The sequence below is a fragment of the Ranitomeya variabilis genome, chromosome 1 (genome assembly GCF_051348905.1).
Source record: "Ranitomeya variabilis isolate aRanVar5 chromosome 1, aRanVar5.hap1, whole genome shotgun sequence".
NCBI lineage: Eukaryota > Metazoa > Chordata > Amphibia > Anura > Dendrobatidae > Ranitomeya > Ranitomeya variabilis.
This window is the reverse complement of record NC_135232.1, coordinates 544,286,733-544,305,644: the sequence shown is the minus strand read 5'-3', so window position 1 is coordinate 544,305,644 and position 18,912 is coordinate 544,286,733. Positions and strand designations below refer to the sequence as shown.

The window sequence follows — 18,912 nt, the reverse complement described above, 5'->3', positions numbered from 1 at the left end:
GTAGATCCTACGGCTCCATTTGCTTTGCAAGTGCACACATCAGAGACTTCTGTGTCTGCTGTGCTGCTGCAGTTGCAAGGAGAAGAGTGGAGAATTTTGGGCTATTTTTCTAAGCTTCTCTCACCTGTTGAAAGAGGGTTTGAGACATGTGCAAGACACCTGGTAGGTGTGTACTTTGCAGTCAAAGCAACTGAACACATTGTTGGGTTCAACAAAATTACTTTGCAAACTCCTCATTCTACACTAAAACTTCTCTTTGAGAATAATATCCCAGGTGTGTCACATCAGAGATTTGCTCATTGGTTATTGTCATTGTCTCCCAAACAAATTGAGGTAGATTACAAAGCCAAATATGTTCTTCCTCAGTTGATGCAATATGAAGGACAAACTCATGATTGTTTGCAGTCTTTTCAGGATCCATGTCCATCGCTTTTCAGACGGAAGGCAGAGGCAACAGATGAACCAATTTTTGTTGATGGTTCCAGATTTTATGCAGATGGACACTACTATGCAGGATATTCCATTTTTTATCCTAAAAGAGAACAGGTAGTAAAACACAAATTACCAAGTCATTTTTCAGCTCAAAGAGCAGAGCTAGAAGCAGTGAAAATGGTGCTACAGCTGAACGAAGCTGATGATCAGTGTCCCATTGTAATCTACAGTGATAGCTCCTATGTTGTTAGATCATTGACAGATTATTTGCCAGTTTGGGAAAAAAGAGGCTATGTAGATTCTTCAAATAAGACTCTTGTACATAGTGACACACTGAAAACAATTTTCAAAATAGCATCAAAAACCCCTAATGGTTTTGCTATTGTCAAAGTACCAGCCCATAAAAAAAACTGATGATGAATTATCTGTAGGAAATGCTACTGCAGATAGGTTAGCCAAAGAGGCAGCCCTGACAGGAGAAGAAGTGTTTCAACCAGAGACTATTGAGCTTCTAGCAGTTCAAAGAACGGACACGCATATCCCTTCTTTTGCGGAAGAACAGGAGAAAGACACATCTCTTGTTGCTTCCTGGGTTGATCCAAAACCTCCCTTTGTTTGTGAAAACGGGGTTTTGTGTCATGACTTAAACGGGGAGTTGCGTCCTGTTGTACCAAAACATCTACAGGCTGAGTTCACAAAATATAATCATGAAAGTTTGGGTCATTTGGGCCAACAGATATTGTTAGACATTCTCAGAGAGAAATTTTACTGGGAAAAGATGGAAGAGACAGTACAAAGTATTGTCCAATCATGTCTCATTTGTGCCCAAATTAATCCAAGACCAAAAGGACAGAAACCGCCACTACTCCGAACCGCACCTGCAGATGGTCCATGGTCTACACTACAAATCGACTACATTGGTCCGTTACCATCAGGTAAAAATGGTCTCAGGTATGCATTGGTTGTGGTAGATGTTTTTTCCAAATGGGTTGAAATTTTACCTGTCAGAAAAGATGATGCTTTGTCTACAGCTAGAGCATTAGTTAATCATGTCTTTTGTACTTGGGGGATCCCAAGAATGATCTCCTCTGATCGAGGAAGTCACTTTACAGGAAAAATCATGCAAGCCGTTTGTACTATTCTAGGGGTACAACAACAGTTCCATGTACCTTACCATCCACAGTCTGCTGGTATTGTGGAAAGGATGAATAGGACAATAAAATCCAGAATTGCCAAGATGCTATTGGACAAAGGCAATACTTGGGTTGATGCCGTACCTTTTGTATTGTTGAGTGTGAGAGGAACAACTTCTTCCACAACTCAGTTCACTCCTTTTGAACTAATGACAGGAAGAAAAATGCCATTGATTTTTCCACATGAACCATTTTTGTCCACACCTCAAAAAGATGCTGTTGCAAGGTCCAAATGGTTGCAATTGTTGCAGGAAAATTTGAAAACAATTCTTCCTCATGCTGCATCAAGAATGCAGAGAATGGAGCCACCATATGAGTCTAAATTCAAAAAAGGGGCTCAGGTGATGATCAAAACTTTCAGGAAGAATGGACCTTGGGAAAGTAACTGGGAAGGTCCCTTTGATATCATTGAAACCATGGGACAAGTTATGATTCTTGTGCAACGAGCATCAAACGTGGTTAAAAATACAAGCAGGCAACAAAGAGTGTGGGTACATGTTGATCAATGCAAATTGTATATTGCAAAATAATGATACTGCATTTCTTTTAGGAAGAAATGAATTCCAATAAGAGCTGGAATACGGAACACCATGACCTTGATGGAAGGGATTCAACACCAATCCTTCGAGAAAAGACGACAGTTCCCAGGAAAAGTTACTATCTGATGGGAATCGCATTTCTGCTGCTATGTACTATTTCAACTGTGATCTACGCAGAAGACATCTTACATCGTGAAACAGACACTAGTGAAGTGAATGAACCTTTCAGAAGAACTCTACATTCGAGGAAACCAAGAGGATCAAGTTTACAAAACCTTAAAGATGAAGACATACCGGACAATTCAGTAGATATTACTGGAAACATCTGCATGGGTTATGGGGTGAAATGCTGTATTGAGCTACACTTCATACACGACACTGACACAATATTACATGCTACTACAGGACTTAATCCAGATTGAATATTCCACCAATCTAAAAATGATTGCACAAGCCTTACAAAGTGGAATTACTCCTTTAGGGCTAATGAGAAATTTGCCTACAGAATATAGTTTTGCATTAAATCATACAGATTTGTGGGTAAATAAGTGGTTAGGATGTGACCAGGATATTTGTGTAGGAACATCACTGATTCCAGTGTCAGGAAGAGAAGAAACCCTGGTTCCTATAACTGTTCTGGGAATTCCTGTTAGTCACACACAATTGCTATATTATCAATTACAGTACACAGATTTTGCATTTGACGGAACAAACACTAAACAATTAGACATTTCTTCATGTTTAAATTTTGTTTCTAAGGTAATGTGTTTACCTGGACAGGATAAAGTCATTTATCATTCATGTTTCCATAATCATACCTCATGTCATGCCAGAGTTGAGAATGTACACACAATCCATGACTTGGTGACACCAGTAAGCGCTAATAAGATTTGTTTCCAAGTTATGACAGAGAAAGAAGTTGTTTCTGCATACTTTCCATCTTGTGTACATGCTGAAAATCTGACAATAGGTTTATATTGTATCGAGGGAAATGTGAAAACTCTCTCAAAGAAGGAAGGAAGTATTAATATTACGTTAATACATTCAAGAAACCTAAAAATCCTTCCAATACAGTTCAATTTGTCCCAAATAAATAATTTTCCTTGGAATATGTGGACAAATGAAATAAAGACAAGGGTTTGTTAAATTTGTTAACAAAACAATTAAAAGAAGCTGAAATTGTATTCAGACATGAGCAAGGGAATTTAAATGATATTGAACATGAATGGACGAGTATGTCAGGCTCATCTTGGTGGAAAAATTTAGGAAAATCAGTAACTAGTTGGTCACAGTCTTCAACGAAAATGGCAGTAGGAAATGTATTATCTAATCCGATTGTTATTATATTTATTATAGTTTTGCTGTGTATAATATATCAAATAGTTATTATGTGTAAAATTAAGAACATTTATAAAAAGATAAAGACAGAAATGAAAAAGGAAGATGACATTTTAAGAGAAATGCTGAAAAGAAAAATATAATTCTCTAATCTAATTTTAGTTTTCAAAACTCAGGTGACATTCGAGACAGATGTTAATACAAGGTTTTCAGAATAAAGAATGAATGTGATACGAATGGTGAGAGAAAGATTTTAGGGTTAATTATGATATTCTCAAATCATAATCAGGGGGGAATGTAAAATCCAATAATAATATATATAATCACTTACATATGGATAAAGAACCAAGGGTATAGGGAAAGTGTATGATACAGTTTCTGAAGGTCTTGTCATTGACCATCTGTCCTCTGCATGTCAGAAGCTAGAGGGTGTTTGTGAAGCCCAACCTATATTTGGATGTCTAGCGTTATTTCTAGCCGGTAAACAAGTGTAACTAAGATAAGGAATATTCTGGAATCTACTTTTATGGTATAGACCATAGGCATGGAAGTGGGTTACCTTATATGGATATTATGTAGGAGAAAATAGAAACCCATGAAAGCCTATGGGACGGATTTGTATATAAACCGTCTCTTCTCAGCATGTGGTAGAGTCCTCATACCTTGAGCCTCTCTACATGGACGAACACATCATCACACAAGACCATATGTAAGATCAAAGCTTGCTTTCATTTTCTTTTTAACCTAATACTTGAATTTGTGTGCAATGAACTTATAATTTACTTTTTCTTCATTTTTGTAATCACTCTTTTTGAATGGACATTAAATGAGTTCTGTTTTATCCAAACAATTCTATTTTTTCTTTTCTTCCCAATCCTCACTAAGATACATTTTTTTCTAACAATCAGTGGCACACGTGTGCCGACTGGGTACCACACGCACCGTGCAGGAGACAGCGCTAGAGATAAGCGCTGTCCCCCCCACGTGGTGCTGAAGCCGCCATTCATATCTTCTCTGCAGCAGCGTTTGCTGTAGAGAAGATATGAATAATCCTTTTTTTTTTGTTTTGTTTCTCGTGTTTAACATAAAGATCCATGTCCCCACCCCTTGTGCGCCCGCCCATTGTTATTAAAATACTCACCCGGCTCCCTCACTGGCGCTGCTTCCTGTCCTGGCCGCACCTTCTACTGTATGAGCGGTCACGTGGGGCCGCCGATTACAGTCATGAATATGCAGCTCCACCTCCCATAGGGGTGGAGCCACATATTCATTTCTGTAATGGGCGGCCCCACGTGACCGCATACAGGAGAAGCTGCGGCCAGAACAGGACACTGCGAGGGAGGCGGGTGAGTATGTTAATAACAGCGGGCGGGCGCACAGGGGGTGGGGACATGGATCTTTATGTTAAACACGAGAAGCAAAAACAAAAAAAAAGGATTATTCATATCTTCTCTACAGCAAACGCTGCTGCAGAGAAGATATGAATGGCGGCTTCAGCACCATGTGGGGGGGACAGCGCTTACTGTAGCGCTGTCTCCTGCACGGCACATGGACAACGTCCGTGTGAGGTACGTGTTTTACACGGACCCATTGACTTTAATGGGTCCGTGTAATCCCACGAACACTGACATGTCTCCGTGTTTGGCACACGGAGACACGGTCCGCAAAAAATCAATGACATCTGCACAGATGCATTGATTTCAATGTGTCTACGTGTGTCAGTGGCTCCGGTACGTGAGGAAACTGTCACCTCACGTACCGGAGTCACTGACGTGTGAAACCGGCCTTAGAAAGCCCTCCAGGATTTTACCCACAGTAGAGGTTAAGCTTACTGGCCTATAATTACAGAGTTCAGTTTTTGTCCCCTTTTTGAATATTGGCACCACATTTGCTATACGCCAGTCCTGTGGTACAGACCCTGTTATTATGGAGTCTTTAAAGATTAAAGGGCCACTGTCACCCCCCCCCCCCCCCAGCCGTTATAAACTAAAAGAGCCACCTTGTGCAGCAGTAATGCTGCAGTCTAACAAGGTGGCTCTTTTAGTTTTTGATTCATTTATTACCTCAATAAAGCGTTTTAAAAATTGGCCACAAATACCAGATATTGTATCTGGAGGCGGTCCGAATCGTCCTCTATCAATCTCCCAACTGCCATCACTCTTCTCTTCAGGGGCGATGGTCTCCGCCCCCCTGAGCGCTGTTGCTTCTTAAATCCGGCGCCTGCGCTGTGCGTGCCTGCCTGGGGCCCGCACTGTGTTATTCATTACGGGAGCGTCTGACAAGCGCAGTGCGCATGCCCAGGAACCCCAGCCCCGCACTGTGCATAATGAATAACAGTGCGGGCCCCAGGCAGGCACGCACAGCGCAGGCCCCTGAACAGAAGAGTGACGGCAGTTGGGAGATTGATAGAGGACGATTTGGACCGCCTCCAGATACAATATCTGGTATTTGTGGCCCATTCTTAAAACGCTTTATTGAGGTAATAAATTAATCAAAAACTAAAAGAGCCACCTTGTTAGACTGCAGCATTACTGCTGCACAAGGTGGCTCTTTTACTTTATAACGGCTGGGGGGGGGGGGGGGGGGGGGGGGGGAGGACAGTGGCCCTTTAAATATAATGGTCTATCAATGACTGTACTTAATTCCTTCAGTACTCGAGGGTGTATCCCATCCAGGCCCGGAGATTTGTCAATTTTAGTGATTTTTAGACGCCGCCGTACTTCCTGCTGGGTTAAGCAGGTGACATTTAATTGGGAATTTTTATCACTAGTCATTTTGTCTGCCATGGGATATTCTTTTGTAAATTCTGATGAAAAAAAGTCATTTAGCACATTGGCTTTTTCCTCATCCACCATTTCACCCAGACTATTTTTAAGGGGGCCAACACTATCATTTTTTAGTTTCTTACTATTTATGTAGTTAAAGAATATTTTGGGATTATTTTTACTCTCTCTGGCAATGAGTCTCTCTGTCTCAATCTTCGCTGCCTTGATTTGCTTTTTACAGAATTTATTTAATTTTCTGTATTTATTTATTGCCTCATCACTACCTACCACCTTTAATTCTCTAAATGCTTTCTTTTTGTCACTTATTGCGCCCCTTACAGCTCTATTTAGCCATATTGGTTTCATCCTATTTCTAGTATGTCTATTCCCATACGGTATATACTGTGCACAGGTCCTATCCAGGATGCTAATAAACGTCTCCCATTTTCTTTGTGTATTTTTATGTCTCAGGATATCGTCCCAGTTAATTGCACCAAGATCCTCTCTCATCCATTGGAAATTTGCCCTCCTGAAGTTTAGTGTCCTTGTCACCCCTCTACTACACATCTTTTTAAAGGATACATGAAAACTTATTATTTTATGATCACTATTACCCAAGTGACCCCCGACCCTTATATTTGATATGCGGTCTGGCCTGTTGGTTAATGTTAGGTCTAGCAGTGCTCCCCTTCTTGTTGGGTCCTGAACCAGTTGTGAAAGGTAATTGTCTCTCATAGTTGTCAAAAACCGATTACCTTTACTGGAACTGCAGGTTTCTGTTCCCCAATCTATTTCAGGGTAGTTGAAGTCCCCCATAATAAGGACTTCTCCTTGAGTCGCAGCTTCATCTATTTGCTTTACAAGGATATTCTCCATTGCTTCCATTATTTTTGGAGATTTATAACAAACCCCTATCAGTAATTTATTATTTTTTCCTCCTCCCCTTATCTCCACCCACAGGGACTCTACATTTTCATTAAATCCACCTATATTATCACGCAGGATGGGTTTTAAGGACGATTTTACATATAGACACACCCCACCCCCTCGCTTATCTGTACGGTCATTTCTGAACAGGCTATAGCCCTGCAAGTTAACAGCCCAGTCATGGCTCTCATCCAGCCATGTTTCAGATATCCCCACCATGTCATAATTATGCTCCAACAACATTAGTTCTAATTTGTCCATTTTGTTGGCGAGGCTTCTGGCATTAGTATACATGCACTTGATGTTCCTCTCTGTACCTCTATTCTTTCTTAAATTACTAACTGTTCTAACCCCACCCCCCATGCCACCGCCACCCCCAACTTCCTTATTTGTGCCCAGGTCTCTATCTGCACTATCTTCCCCTCCTATAAATTGAATACCCTCCCCCCCAATCCCTAGTTTAAACACTCCTCCAACCTTCTAGCCATTTTCTCCCCCAGCACAGCTGCACCTTCCCCATTGAGGTGCAGCCCGTCCCTAGCGTAGAGCCTGTAGCCAACTGAGAAGTCAGCCCAGTTCTGCAGGAACCCAAACCCCTCCTTCCTGCACCAATTCTTGAGCCACTTATGAACCTCCCTAGTCTCCCGTTGCCTCTCTGGCGTGGCACGTGGTACAGGCAGTATTTCGGAAAATACCACGTTGGAGGTCCTTGCTTTCAGCCTAATTCCCTGAAATCATCTTTAACCCCTTAATCCCGTATGACGTACTATACCGTCGAGGTGGGGTGGGCCTTAATTCCCGGTGACGGTATAGTACGTCATACGCGATCGGCCGCGCTCACGGGGGGAGCGCGGCCGATCGCGGCCGGGTGTCGGCTGCATATCGCAGCTGACATCCGGCACTATGTGCCAGGAGCGGTCACAGACCGCCCCCGGCACATTAACCCCCGGCACACCGCGATCAAACATGATCGCGGTGTACCGGCGGTACAGGGAAGCATCGCGCAGGGAGGGGGCTCCCTGCGGGCTTCCCTGAGACGATCGGTACAAGGTGATGTACTCACCTCGTACCGAACGTCTTCTCCCTGCAGGCCCCGGATCCAAAATGGCCGAGGGGCTGTATCCGGGTCCTGCAGGGAGCACTTCCGGGTCGGAGCAGGCTGCAGATGAAAGCTGCAGCCTGCACGGCTGTAAGTGAGATCGGAGATCTCACAGAGTGCTGTGCACACTGAGATCAGCGATCTGTAATGTCCCCCCCTGGGACAAAGTAAAAAAAAAAATTTCCACATGTGTAAAAAAAAATAAAAAAAATTCCTAAATAAATAATAATAAAAAAAAAAAATATTATTCCCATAAATACATTTCTTTATCTAAAAAAACCAAACAAAAACAATAAAAGTACACATTTAGTATCGCCGCGTCCGTAACGACCCAACCTATAAAACTGGCCCACTAGTTAACCCCTTCAGTAAACACCGTAAGAAAAAAAAAAAAAAACGAGGCAAAAAACGCTTTATTACCATACCGCCGAACAAAAAGTGGAATAACACGCGATCAAAAAGACGGATATAAATAACCATGTTACCGCTGAAAACGTCATCTTGTCCCGCAAAAAACGAGCCGCCATACAGCATCATCAGCAAAAAAATAAAAAAGTTATAGTCCTGAGAATAAAGCGATACCAAAATAATTATTTTTTCTATAAAATAGTTTTTATCGTATAAAAGCGTCAAAACATAAAAAAATGATATAAATGAGGTATCGCTGTAAGGCTAAGTTCACACTAGCGTTGTGCGCCGCTGCGTCGGCGGCGCAACGCACAACGCACGCAAAAACGCGGCAAAACGCACGCAAAAACGCTGCGTTTTGCGACGCATGCGTCGGTTTTTGCCGAAAATCGGACGCAAGAAAAATGCAACTTGCTGCGTTTTCTTGGTCCGACGCTTGCGGCAAAAAAGACGCAAGTGTCGCACAACGCAACACAAAAAAACGCATGCGTCCCCCATGTTAAGTATAGGGGCGCATGACGCATGCGTCGCCGCTGCGTCGCCGACGCAAACCCGACGCAAATTAGCTTAACGCTAATGTGAACGTAGCCTAATCGTACTGACCCGACGAATAAAACTGCTTTATCAATTTTACCAAGCGCAGAACGGTATAAACGCCTCTCCCAAAAGAAATTCATGAATAGCTGGTTTTTGGTTATTCTGCCTCACAAAAATCGGAATAAAAAGTGATAAAAAATGGTCACGTGTCCGAAAATGTTACCAATAAAAACGTCAACTCGTCCCGCAAAAAACAAGACCTCACATGACTCTGTGGACCAAAATGTGGAAAAATTATAGGTCTCAAAATGTGGAGACGCAAAAACTTTTTTGCTATAAAAAGCGTCTTTTAGTCTGGTTTCACACTTGCGTTTTTATCTGCATGCGTTTTTTAAAAAAACCGCATGTGTGAAAAAATGCATGTAAACGCGGTAAAACGCATGCGTTTTTATAGAAAAACACAAGAAAACAAGAAAAAAACAAAAAACCCTAACCCTACCCCTAACCTGAAATACGTGGCACTGAAATACGTGGCACTGAAATATACGTTTATATACGTATATACGTATATAAGTGCCACGATATTTCAGTGGCCACGTATATAAGTGCCACGTATTTACGTGCCACGTATTTACGTGCCACGTATTTACGTGCCACGTATTTACGTGCCACGTATTTACGTGCCACGTATTTACGTGCCACGTATTTACGTGCCACGTATTTACGTGCCACGTATTTACGTGCCACGTATTTACGTGCCACGTATTTACGTGCCACGTATTTACGTGCCACGTATTTACGTGCCACGTATTTACGTGCCACGTATTTTTCAGTGCCTGAAATACGTGGCACTGAAATACGTGGCACTTACATACGTGGCACTTACATACGTGGCACTTACATACGTGGCACTTACATACGTGGCACTGAAATACGTGGCACTGAAATACGTGGCACTGAAATACGTGGCACTTACATACGTGGCACTTACATACGTGGCACTTACATACGTGGCACTTACATACGTGGCACTTACATACGTGGCACTTACATACGTGGCACTTACATACGTGGCACTTACATACGTGGCACTTACATACGTGGCACTTACATACGTGGCACTTACATACGTGGCACTTACATACGTGGCACTTACATACGTGGCACTTACATACGTGGCACTTATGACTGTCAGAAAATGTTCAGTAAACGGTTAGGGTTGAGGTTAGGGGTAGGGTTTCAGGTAGAATTGGGGAGTTTCCACTGTTCAGGCACATCAGGGGCTCTCCAAACGCGACATGGCGTCCAATCTCAATTCCAGCCAATTCTGCGTTGAAAAAGTAAAACAGTGCTCCTTCCCTTCCGAGCTCTCCCGTGCGTCCAAAAAGGGGTTTACCCCAACATATGGGGTATCAGCGTACTAGGGACAAATTGAACAACAACTTCTGGGGTCCAAGTTCTCTTGTTATCCTTGGGAAAATAAAAATTTGGGGGGCTAAAAATCATTTTTGTGGGAAAAAAATATGTTTTATTTTCACGGCTCTGCGTTGTAAACTGTAGTGAAACACTTGGGGGTTCAAAGTTCTCACAACACATCTAGATAAGTTCCTTGGGAGGTCTAGTTTCCAATATGGGGTCACTTGTGGGGGGTTTGTACTATTTGGGTACATCAGGGGCTCTGCAAATGCAACGTGACGCCTGCAGACCAATCCATTTAAGTCTGCATTCCAAATGGCGCTCCTTCCCTTCCGAGCTCTGTCATGCGCCCAAACAGTGGTTCCCCCCCACATAGGGGGTATCAGCGTACTCAGGACAAATTGGACAACAACTTTTAGGGTCCAATTTATCCTGATACCCTTGTGAAAATACAAAACTGGGGGCTAAATTTCATTTTTGTGAAAAAAAAAAAAAAAAATTATTTTCACGGCTCTGCGTTATAAACTGTAGTGAAACACTTGGGGGTTCAAAGCTCTCAAAACACATCTAGATAAGTTCCTTAGGGGGTCTACTTTCCAAAATGGTGTCACTTGTGGGGGGGTTTAATGTTTAGGCACATCAGGGGCTCTCCAAACGCAACATGGCATCCCATCTTAATTCCAGTCAATTTTGCATTGAAAAGTAAAATAGCGCTTCTTCCCTTCTGAGCTCTGCTATGCGCCCAAACAATGGTTTACACCCACATATGGGGTATCGTCGTACTCAGGACAAATTGCACAACAACTTTTGTGGTCTAATTTCTTCTCTTACCCTTGGGGAAATAAAAAAATGGGGGTGAAAAGATCATTTTTGTGAAAAAATATGATTTTTTATTTTTACGGCTCTGCATTATAAACTTCTGTGAAGCACTTGTTGGGTCAAAGTGCTCACCACACATCTAGATAAGTTCCTCAGGGGGTCTACTTTCCAAAATGGTGTCACTTGTTAGGGGTTTCAATGTTTAGGCACATCAAGGGCTCTCTAAATGCAACATGGCGTCCCATCTCAATTCCAGTCAATTTTGCATTGAAAAGTCAAATGGCGCTCCTTCCCTTCCGAGCTCTGCCCTGCGCCCAAACAATGGTTTACACCCACATATGGGGTATCAGCGTACTCAGGACAAATTGCACAACAATTTTTGGGGTCCAATTTCTTCTCTCACCCTTGGGAAAATAAAAAATTGGGGGTGAAAAGATCATTTTTATGAAAAAATATGATTTTTTATTTTTACGGCTCTGCATTATAAACTTCTGTAAAGCACTTGTTGGGTCAAAGTGCTCACCACACATCTAGATAAGTTCCTTAGGGGGTCTACTTTCCAAAATGGTGTCACTTGTTAGGGGTTTCAATGTTTAGGCACATCAAGGGCTCTCTAAATGCAACATGGCGTCCCATCTCAATTCCAGTCAATTTTGCATTGAAAAGTCAAATGGCGCTCCTTCCCTTCCGAGCTCTGCCCTGCGCCCAAACAATGGTTTACACCCACATATGGGGTATCAGCGTACTCAGGACAAATTGCACAACAATTTTTGGGGTCCAATTTCTTCTCTCACCCTTGGGAAAATAAAAAATTGGGGGTGAAAAGATCATTTTTGTGAAAAAATATGATTTTTTATTTTTACGGCTCTGCATTATAAACTTCTGTAAAGCACTTGTTGGGTCAAAGTGCTCACCACACATCTAGATAAGTTCCTTAGGGGGTCTACTTTCCAAAATGGTGTCACTTGTTAGGGGTTTCAATGTTTAGGCACATCAGGGGCTCTCCAAATGCAACATGGCGTCCCATCTCAATTCCAGTCAATTTTGCATTGAAAAGTCAAATGGCGCTCCTTTGCTTCCAAGCTCTGCCATGCGCCCAAACTGTGGTTTACCCCCACATATGGGGTATCAGCGTACTCAGGACAAATTGTACAACAACTTTTGGGTTCTATTTTCTCCTGTTACCCTTGGTAAAATAAAACAAATTGGAGCTGAAATAAATTTTGTGTGAAAAAAAGTTAAATGTTCATTTTTATTTAAACATTCCAAAAATTCCTGTGAAACACCTGAAGGGTTAATAAACTTCTTGAAAGTGGTTTTGAGTACCTTGAGGGGTGCAGTTTTTAGAATGGTGTCACACTTGGGTATTTTCTATCATATAGACCCGTCAAAATGACTTCAAATGAGATGTGGTCCCTAAAAAAAAAATGGTGTTGTAAAAATGAGAAATTGCTGGTCAACTTTTAACCCTTATAACTCCGTCACAAAAAAAAATTTTGGTTCCAAAATTGTGCTGATGTAAAGTAGACATGTGGGAAATGTTATTTATTAAGTATTTTGTGTGACATATGTCTGTGATTTAAGGGCATAAAAATTCAAAGTTGGAAAATTGCGAAATTTTCAAAATTTTCGCCAAATATTCGTTTTTTTCACAAATAAACGCAAGTTATATCGAAGAAATTTTACCACTAACATGAAGTACAATATGTCACGAGAAAACAATGTCAGAATCGCCAAGATCCGTTGAAGCGTTCCAGAGTTATAACCTCATAAAGGGACAGTGGTCAGAATTGTAAAAATTGGCCCGGTCATTAACGTGCAAACCACCCTCGGGGCTTAAGGGGTTAAGGACCTTCCACCTACCTCTAACTTTGTCATTTGTACCAATGTGCACCATGACCGCTGGGTCCTCACCAGCCCCTCCCAGTAATCTGTCCACCCGATCAGCGATGTGTCGGACTCGAGCGCCAGGTAGGCAGCACACCGTTCGACGATCCCTGTCTTTGTGACAGATTGCCTTATCTGTTCCCCTAATAATTGAGTCGCCCACTACCAGCACCTGTCTGGCCTGCCCTGCTCTCCTATTTCCCTCCTTACTGGAGCAGTCACTCCTCCGGCTTTCAGAGGACATGCCTGGCTGCAGCAGCGCTACCCCTGTACTGGCATCCCCCTCATCTGCCAACTTAGCAAACTTGTTAGGGTGTGCCAGATCAGGACTAACCTCCCTGGCACTCTTCCCTCTACCCCGCTTTCTGAGTGTCACCCAGCTTGCTACTTCACTGTCCTGCAGCTCCATCCTACCATCCCCCCCCCCCCCATCATCTATCCCATTGAGCGTCTGCTCAGTGAGCAGAAGACTCCTTTCCATGTTGTCAATGGATCTCAGTGTTGCCAGCTGCACATTTAGATCCAGAATCTGGGCTTCCAAATGCTCAACGTGCTCACATCTCGCACAGCAGTATGCACCCTCGACCGGCTGATCAAGGACTGCATACATGTGGCAAGATGTGCACTGGATGGCATTAACAATAGTGGAGCACATTTCCTAATGGGGATTGCACCACACAAACGTTAAATAAAAAATAAATACCAAGTATTAATAAAATACAGACAGCAATTCCTCCCTTGGAAACCCTTTGAATCACAAGTCACACTTACCGCCGTTCACACTTACGCTCAGGTCACACTCAGCTCGCTCACACTTGCTATGCTGAAGATTTATAGATTTTTTTTTTCTCTATTTCCCCTCAACAGCAATCCACCTTGCTGTTCAAATGCACTTCCAAAAAGCTTCTGCTGCTTCACCCGAAAGGTTAATAAACTTCTTGAATGTGGTTTTGAGCACCTTGAGGGGTATAGTTTTGAGAATGGTGTCACTTTTGGTTATTTTCAGCCATAGACCCCTCAAACTGACTTCAAATGTGAGGTGGTCCCTAAAAAAATGGTTTTGTAAATTTCGGTGTAAAAATGAGAAATCGCTGGTCAAATTTTAACCTTTATAACTTCCTAGCAAAAATTTGTTTCCAAAATTGTGCCGATGTAAAGTAGACATGTGGGTAATGTTATTTATTAACTATTTTGTGTCACATAACTCTGTTTTAAAAGAATAAAAAGTAAAAATTTTCAAAATTTTTGGCAAATTTCCATTTTTTTTTTTTCACAAATCAACGCAAAAATTATCGACTTAAATTTACCACTAACATGAAGCCCAATATGTCACGAAAAAACTCAGAACCGCTGAGATCCGTTGAAGCGTTTTTGAGTTATTACCTCATAAAGGGACACTGGTCAGAAATGCAACAAACGGCCAGGTCATTAAGGTCAAAATAGGCTGGGTCATGAAGGGGTTAAACCCGACACACCTGTGAAGTGAAAACCATTCCCCGTGACTACCTCTTGAAGCTCATCAAGAGAATGCCAAGAGTGTGCAAAGCAGTCATCAAAGCAAAGGGTGGCTACTTTGAAGAACCTAGAATATAAGGCTACTTTCACACTGGCGTTAACTGCAATACGTCGCAAAGCGTCGTTTTGCCGAAAAAACGCATCCTGCAAAAGTGCTTGCAGGATGCATTTTTTCTGCATTGACTAACATTAGCGACGCATTTGCGAAGCATTGACACACGTCGCAACCGTCGTGCGACGGTTGCGCCGTGTTGTGGCGGACCGTCGGGAGCAAAAAACGTTACATGTAACGTTTTTTGCTCACGACGGTCCGCTTTTTCCGACCGCGCATGCGCGGCCGGAACTCCGCCCCCACCTCCCCATGGGGCAGCGGATGCGCTGGAAAAATGCATCCGCTGCCCCCGTTGTGCGGCGGAGACAACGCTAGAGTCGGTGACCTCGGCCCGACGCACTGCAACGGACCGAGCCCGACGCAAGTGTGAAAGTAGCCCAAGACATATTTTCAGTTGTTTCACACTTTTTTGTTAAGTATATAATTCCACATGTGTTAATTCATAGTTTTGATGCCTTCAGTGTGAATGTACAATTTTCATAGTCATGAAAATACAGAAAAATCTTTAAATGAGAAGGTGTGTCCAAACTTTTGGTCTGTACTGTATATAAAGCAGCTGAGCCAATAGGCAGTACAGGTCAGAGAAGGGGTAAAGGGGTATTAAATCAAATACACATGATTGCATTGTCTCCAGTTTCATTAAGCTTACATAGTACAGGAGTTGTATATAGTCCTGAATAATAGTAGCCAGCTATACAAATATGCAATTAACCTATTCAGTACTTCATAATATAAGGCAGATCAGGTATACATATACCAAGAAAACGGTAAGCACCAGTAGTAATCACATGAAGTAAAGTGTAACTGCAATTTGAGCTTACAGAACGTTACTGTCTGGGGACGGTTAGGCCACGTTCACACTTTGCGGCCTGCTCTGCGGGTTAATCCCGCAGCGGAATTGATAAATCTGCAGGGCAAAACCGCTGCGGTTATCCCTGCAGATTTATCGCGGTTTGGTCCGCGGTTTCCGCCTATACTATTGATGCTGCATATGCAGCATCAATAGTAATGTAAAAAATAATAAAAATTGGTTATGCTCACCCTCCGATGTCCGGATCTCCTCGGTGCTGCAGGCGGCTGTGCCGACAAGGACCTTCGTGACGTCACGGTCATGTGACCGCGGCGTCATCACGGTCATGTGACCGCAACGTCACCACAGGTCCTGCTAGCACAGCAACTGAGACCGGACGCCGCGGGCAGCGCTGAGAGGTGAGTATAGCATCATTTTTTATTTTAATTTTTTTATTTTTTTTTTTTTTACACCAAAATATGGTTTCCAGGGCCTGGAGGAGAGTCTCCTCTCCTCCACCCCGGGTACCATCTGCACATTATCCGCTTAACTTCCCGCAACGTGGGCACAGCCCCATGCGGAAAGTGAGTGGATCAATGCATTTCTATGGGTGCAGAATCGCTGCGATTCTGCACCAAGAAGTGACATGCTCCTTTTTTTCCGCAGAAAAGCCGCGCGGCTTTTTCCGCAGAAATCGCAGCATTGGCACAGCGGGTTTTGTTTTCCATAGGGTAACATTGTACTGTACCCTGCATGGAAAACTGCTGCGGATCCGCAGTGTCAAATCCACTGCGGATTCGCGGCAAAACCCGCAAAGTGTGAACGTAGCCTTAGATAGAGTATAGATATGTGCTGGTTGTGCCGCCGTGGATTTAATCATAGGTTGCTGCAGAGCCCTAGCTAACGGTGCAATGAGAAGAGGCAAGGACAAAAATTATACATTGACCCAAACTTTGAATGTGTAACCGAAGTCCCCTACATGCATTTCGGCGCTTGCCTTCTTTGATGTGTACCACCCATTGGTTCAGCTGTTTTATATATTTTATGAATATTGTTGAAATAAAATGTCTTCTTTAATAATAATTCTGCAGTATGGTCTCCTTGAACCAATTCTTTATAAGATTTATACAATGCATCGGTGCAGGGAACTCCTCATGCACATGGCTCCACATGTAAACAAGGTGGGCTTTAATCGCTGACTACAGCTAAGACCAGAACCTTCCCCTCACCATGCAGAGAAGGATAGATGGTCGCTAGGAGCCGACCAGCTGCGGGTGACAGCGGCCAGTGAGACCAGAACCTTCCCCTCACCATGCAGAGAAGGATAGATGGTCGCTAGGAGCCGACCAGCTGCGGGTGACAGCCGCAAGTGAGACTAGAACCTTCCCCTCACCATGCAGAGAAGGATACATGGCCACTAGCAGGAGCCAACCCGCTGTGGGTAACAGCCGCAAGTGAGACCAGAACCTTCCCCTCACCATGCAGAGAAGGATACATGGTCGCTAGCAGGAGCCGACACGCTGTGGGTGACAGCCACACCCTGGGGAGGAGTCTCACCTGCTTGAGCTTCAGTGCGGCTTGCACAGACGGCCGGTTCTCCATCTGCTGCGCCAGTCTTCTGTTCCTGGCACTGGCCAGGCTCTGCTGCTGCATCGTGGCGCGGATATTCACTGGCATCGGGTGTTTGTTCTTCAGCATGTTAGTAAAGCTTCAAGGTCGAACAAAATGGGGGGAGGGTTTAGATAAAGATTCAACAGACACTAGTGCGTACCTCAAGGCCCCCCACAGGAGCTTTCACCACTGGACTTTTTTTGGGGGGGCACACATGTTGCCCATGATCTATCCTCCGCAACTTCCACATGTGCACAGCAGTAAAAAAATAAATAAGAAAAAAAAGAATCTACAGTATAGAACACAGAAAAGAAGGGCAGAACCCAAAAGTCACAGGGAGGAGAATGAGGACACCACAAATGGAGACAGAACAGGTAAGAAGATGGAGGACATGAAGACAGATGTGACAGCGAAGCAGACGCCTCTTACAAGACCCTACAACAAAGGTCTCTGGGCAGGGAGGGTGACCCGTATCATGCCTCTTACAGCTCTGACCACACCTCAGTGTGCCAGCCTCGGACACGGCAGCGGGTATCACGCAGCACGGGTCACATGCTACCAGGCTGCAGCCAGAACCCATGTATTACAGGTGGAAGAAAGGGAAGGGCGCCAGGCCACCTCTCACTGTGTATTACCACGCCCCAGTGTAACATGGCTACTGGGAGGACATGGGCTACATTTTCTATGTTACGTGGTGCAGAGGATTTCAGCTTCCTCACCGCTCGTTCAGGGACAGCTTGGTAGTGCTCTTTAATACAACTTTTGATGCTGACGGAGAGGTCATCCTTACTGCAGGACCACCTGCAAGGCAAGGAGATGACACAGCTGAGGCAACATCACTACAGCCCAACTCTCCCCCCAATAAAAGCAAGCCCTCCCCACCTCAAATAAAGACAAGCCTGAGGACAAGTCTCCCCCTCCAAATAGAAATGACCGATCAACTTCTCTCCCATACATTTCTGCACCAACAGTAACACGCTGCACATCAAACCCCCCACCGGACCGTGCAGGTTCTGGCCCCACCTGTCCAAACATGGAAAAGGAGCACCCCACTCATATATACAGCCCCCCCCCCGCAATTGCCCAAAACTAGATAGTCACCTGACGTCCTGTGACTACCGCTGCGACCTGTTCTGTCAGCCCAGATGTGTACACGAAAAGACTACTGCAGAAACGGCGGCTCTTATACTGCGCCCGGAATCACCCAACGGGTAACAGCGCTACAAAATGGAGTCACTGGAAGGAGCCTCAGAATTAAAATGGAGGCGTCTTTACAGCAAAACACACCGCCCTCTGACGTCACCGCAACATCAAGATCCCGCCCAACCGTCCTAAACTTAATGCACACGCGCCCTGTGGAGAGTCAGGTGAGTGCCATCTTGTGGTTGGCAGACTGTATACTTATTGTGCAACGATTGGTTTCATATTCCATCAGTTTCTTATTCAGCAATTTTTTCTGTTTTGTGTTTTATAGGTTTATCCTCAAACATAAGCATCACAATAATAGCATAGAATGCAGTGAGG

The 18,912-nt window shown here is 43.6% G+C and overlaps 1 protein-coding gene across 1 annotated transcript in view; it reads right to left on the bottom strand.

Moving 5' to 3' along the window:
- The window catches only part of CHTOP (chromatin target of PRMT1), a 40,357-nt gene extending 21,654 nt beyond the window's left edge, over positions 1 to 18,703 (bottom strand). The window contains exons 1-3 of the mRNA XM_077254912.1: positions 18,490 to 18,703; positions 18,108 to 18,189; positions 17,335 to 17,485 (exon numbers count right to left, since the gene is read on the bottom strand). Coding sequence (XP_077111027.1) covers positions 17,335 to 17,485; positions 18,108 to 18,172 — 216 coding nt within the window. The 5' untranslated portion in view covers positions 18,173 to 18,189; positions 18,490 to 18,703. The remainder of the gene's footprint in view (positions 1 to 17,334; positions 17,486 to 18,107; positions 18,190 to 18,489) is intronic.
- Positions 18,704 to 18,912: the final 209 nt, after the last annotated feature.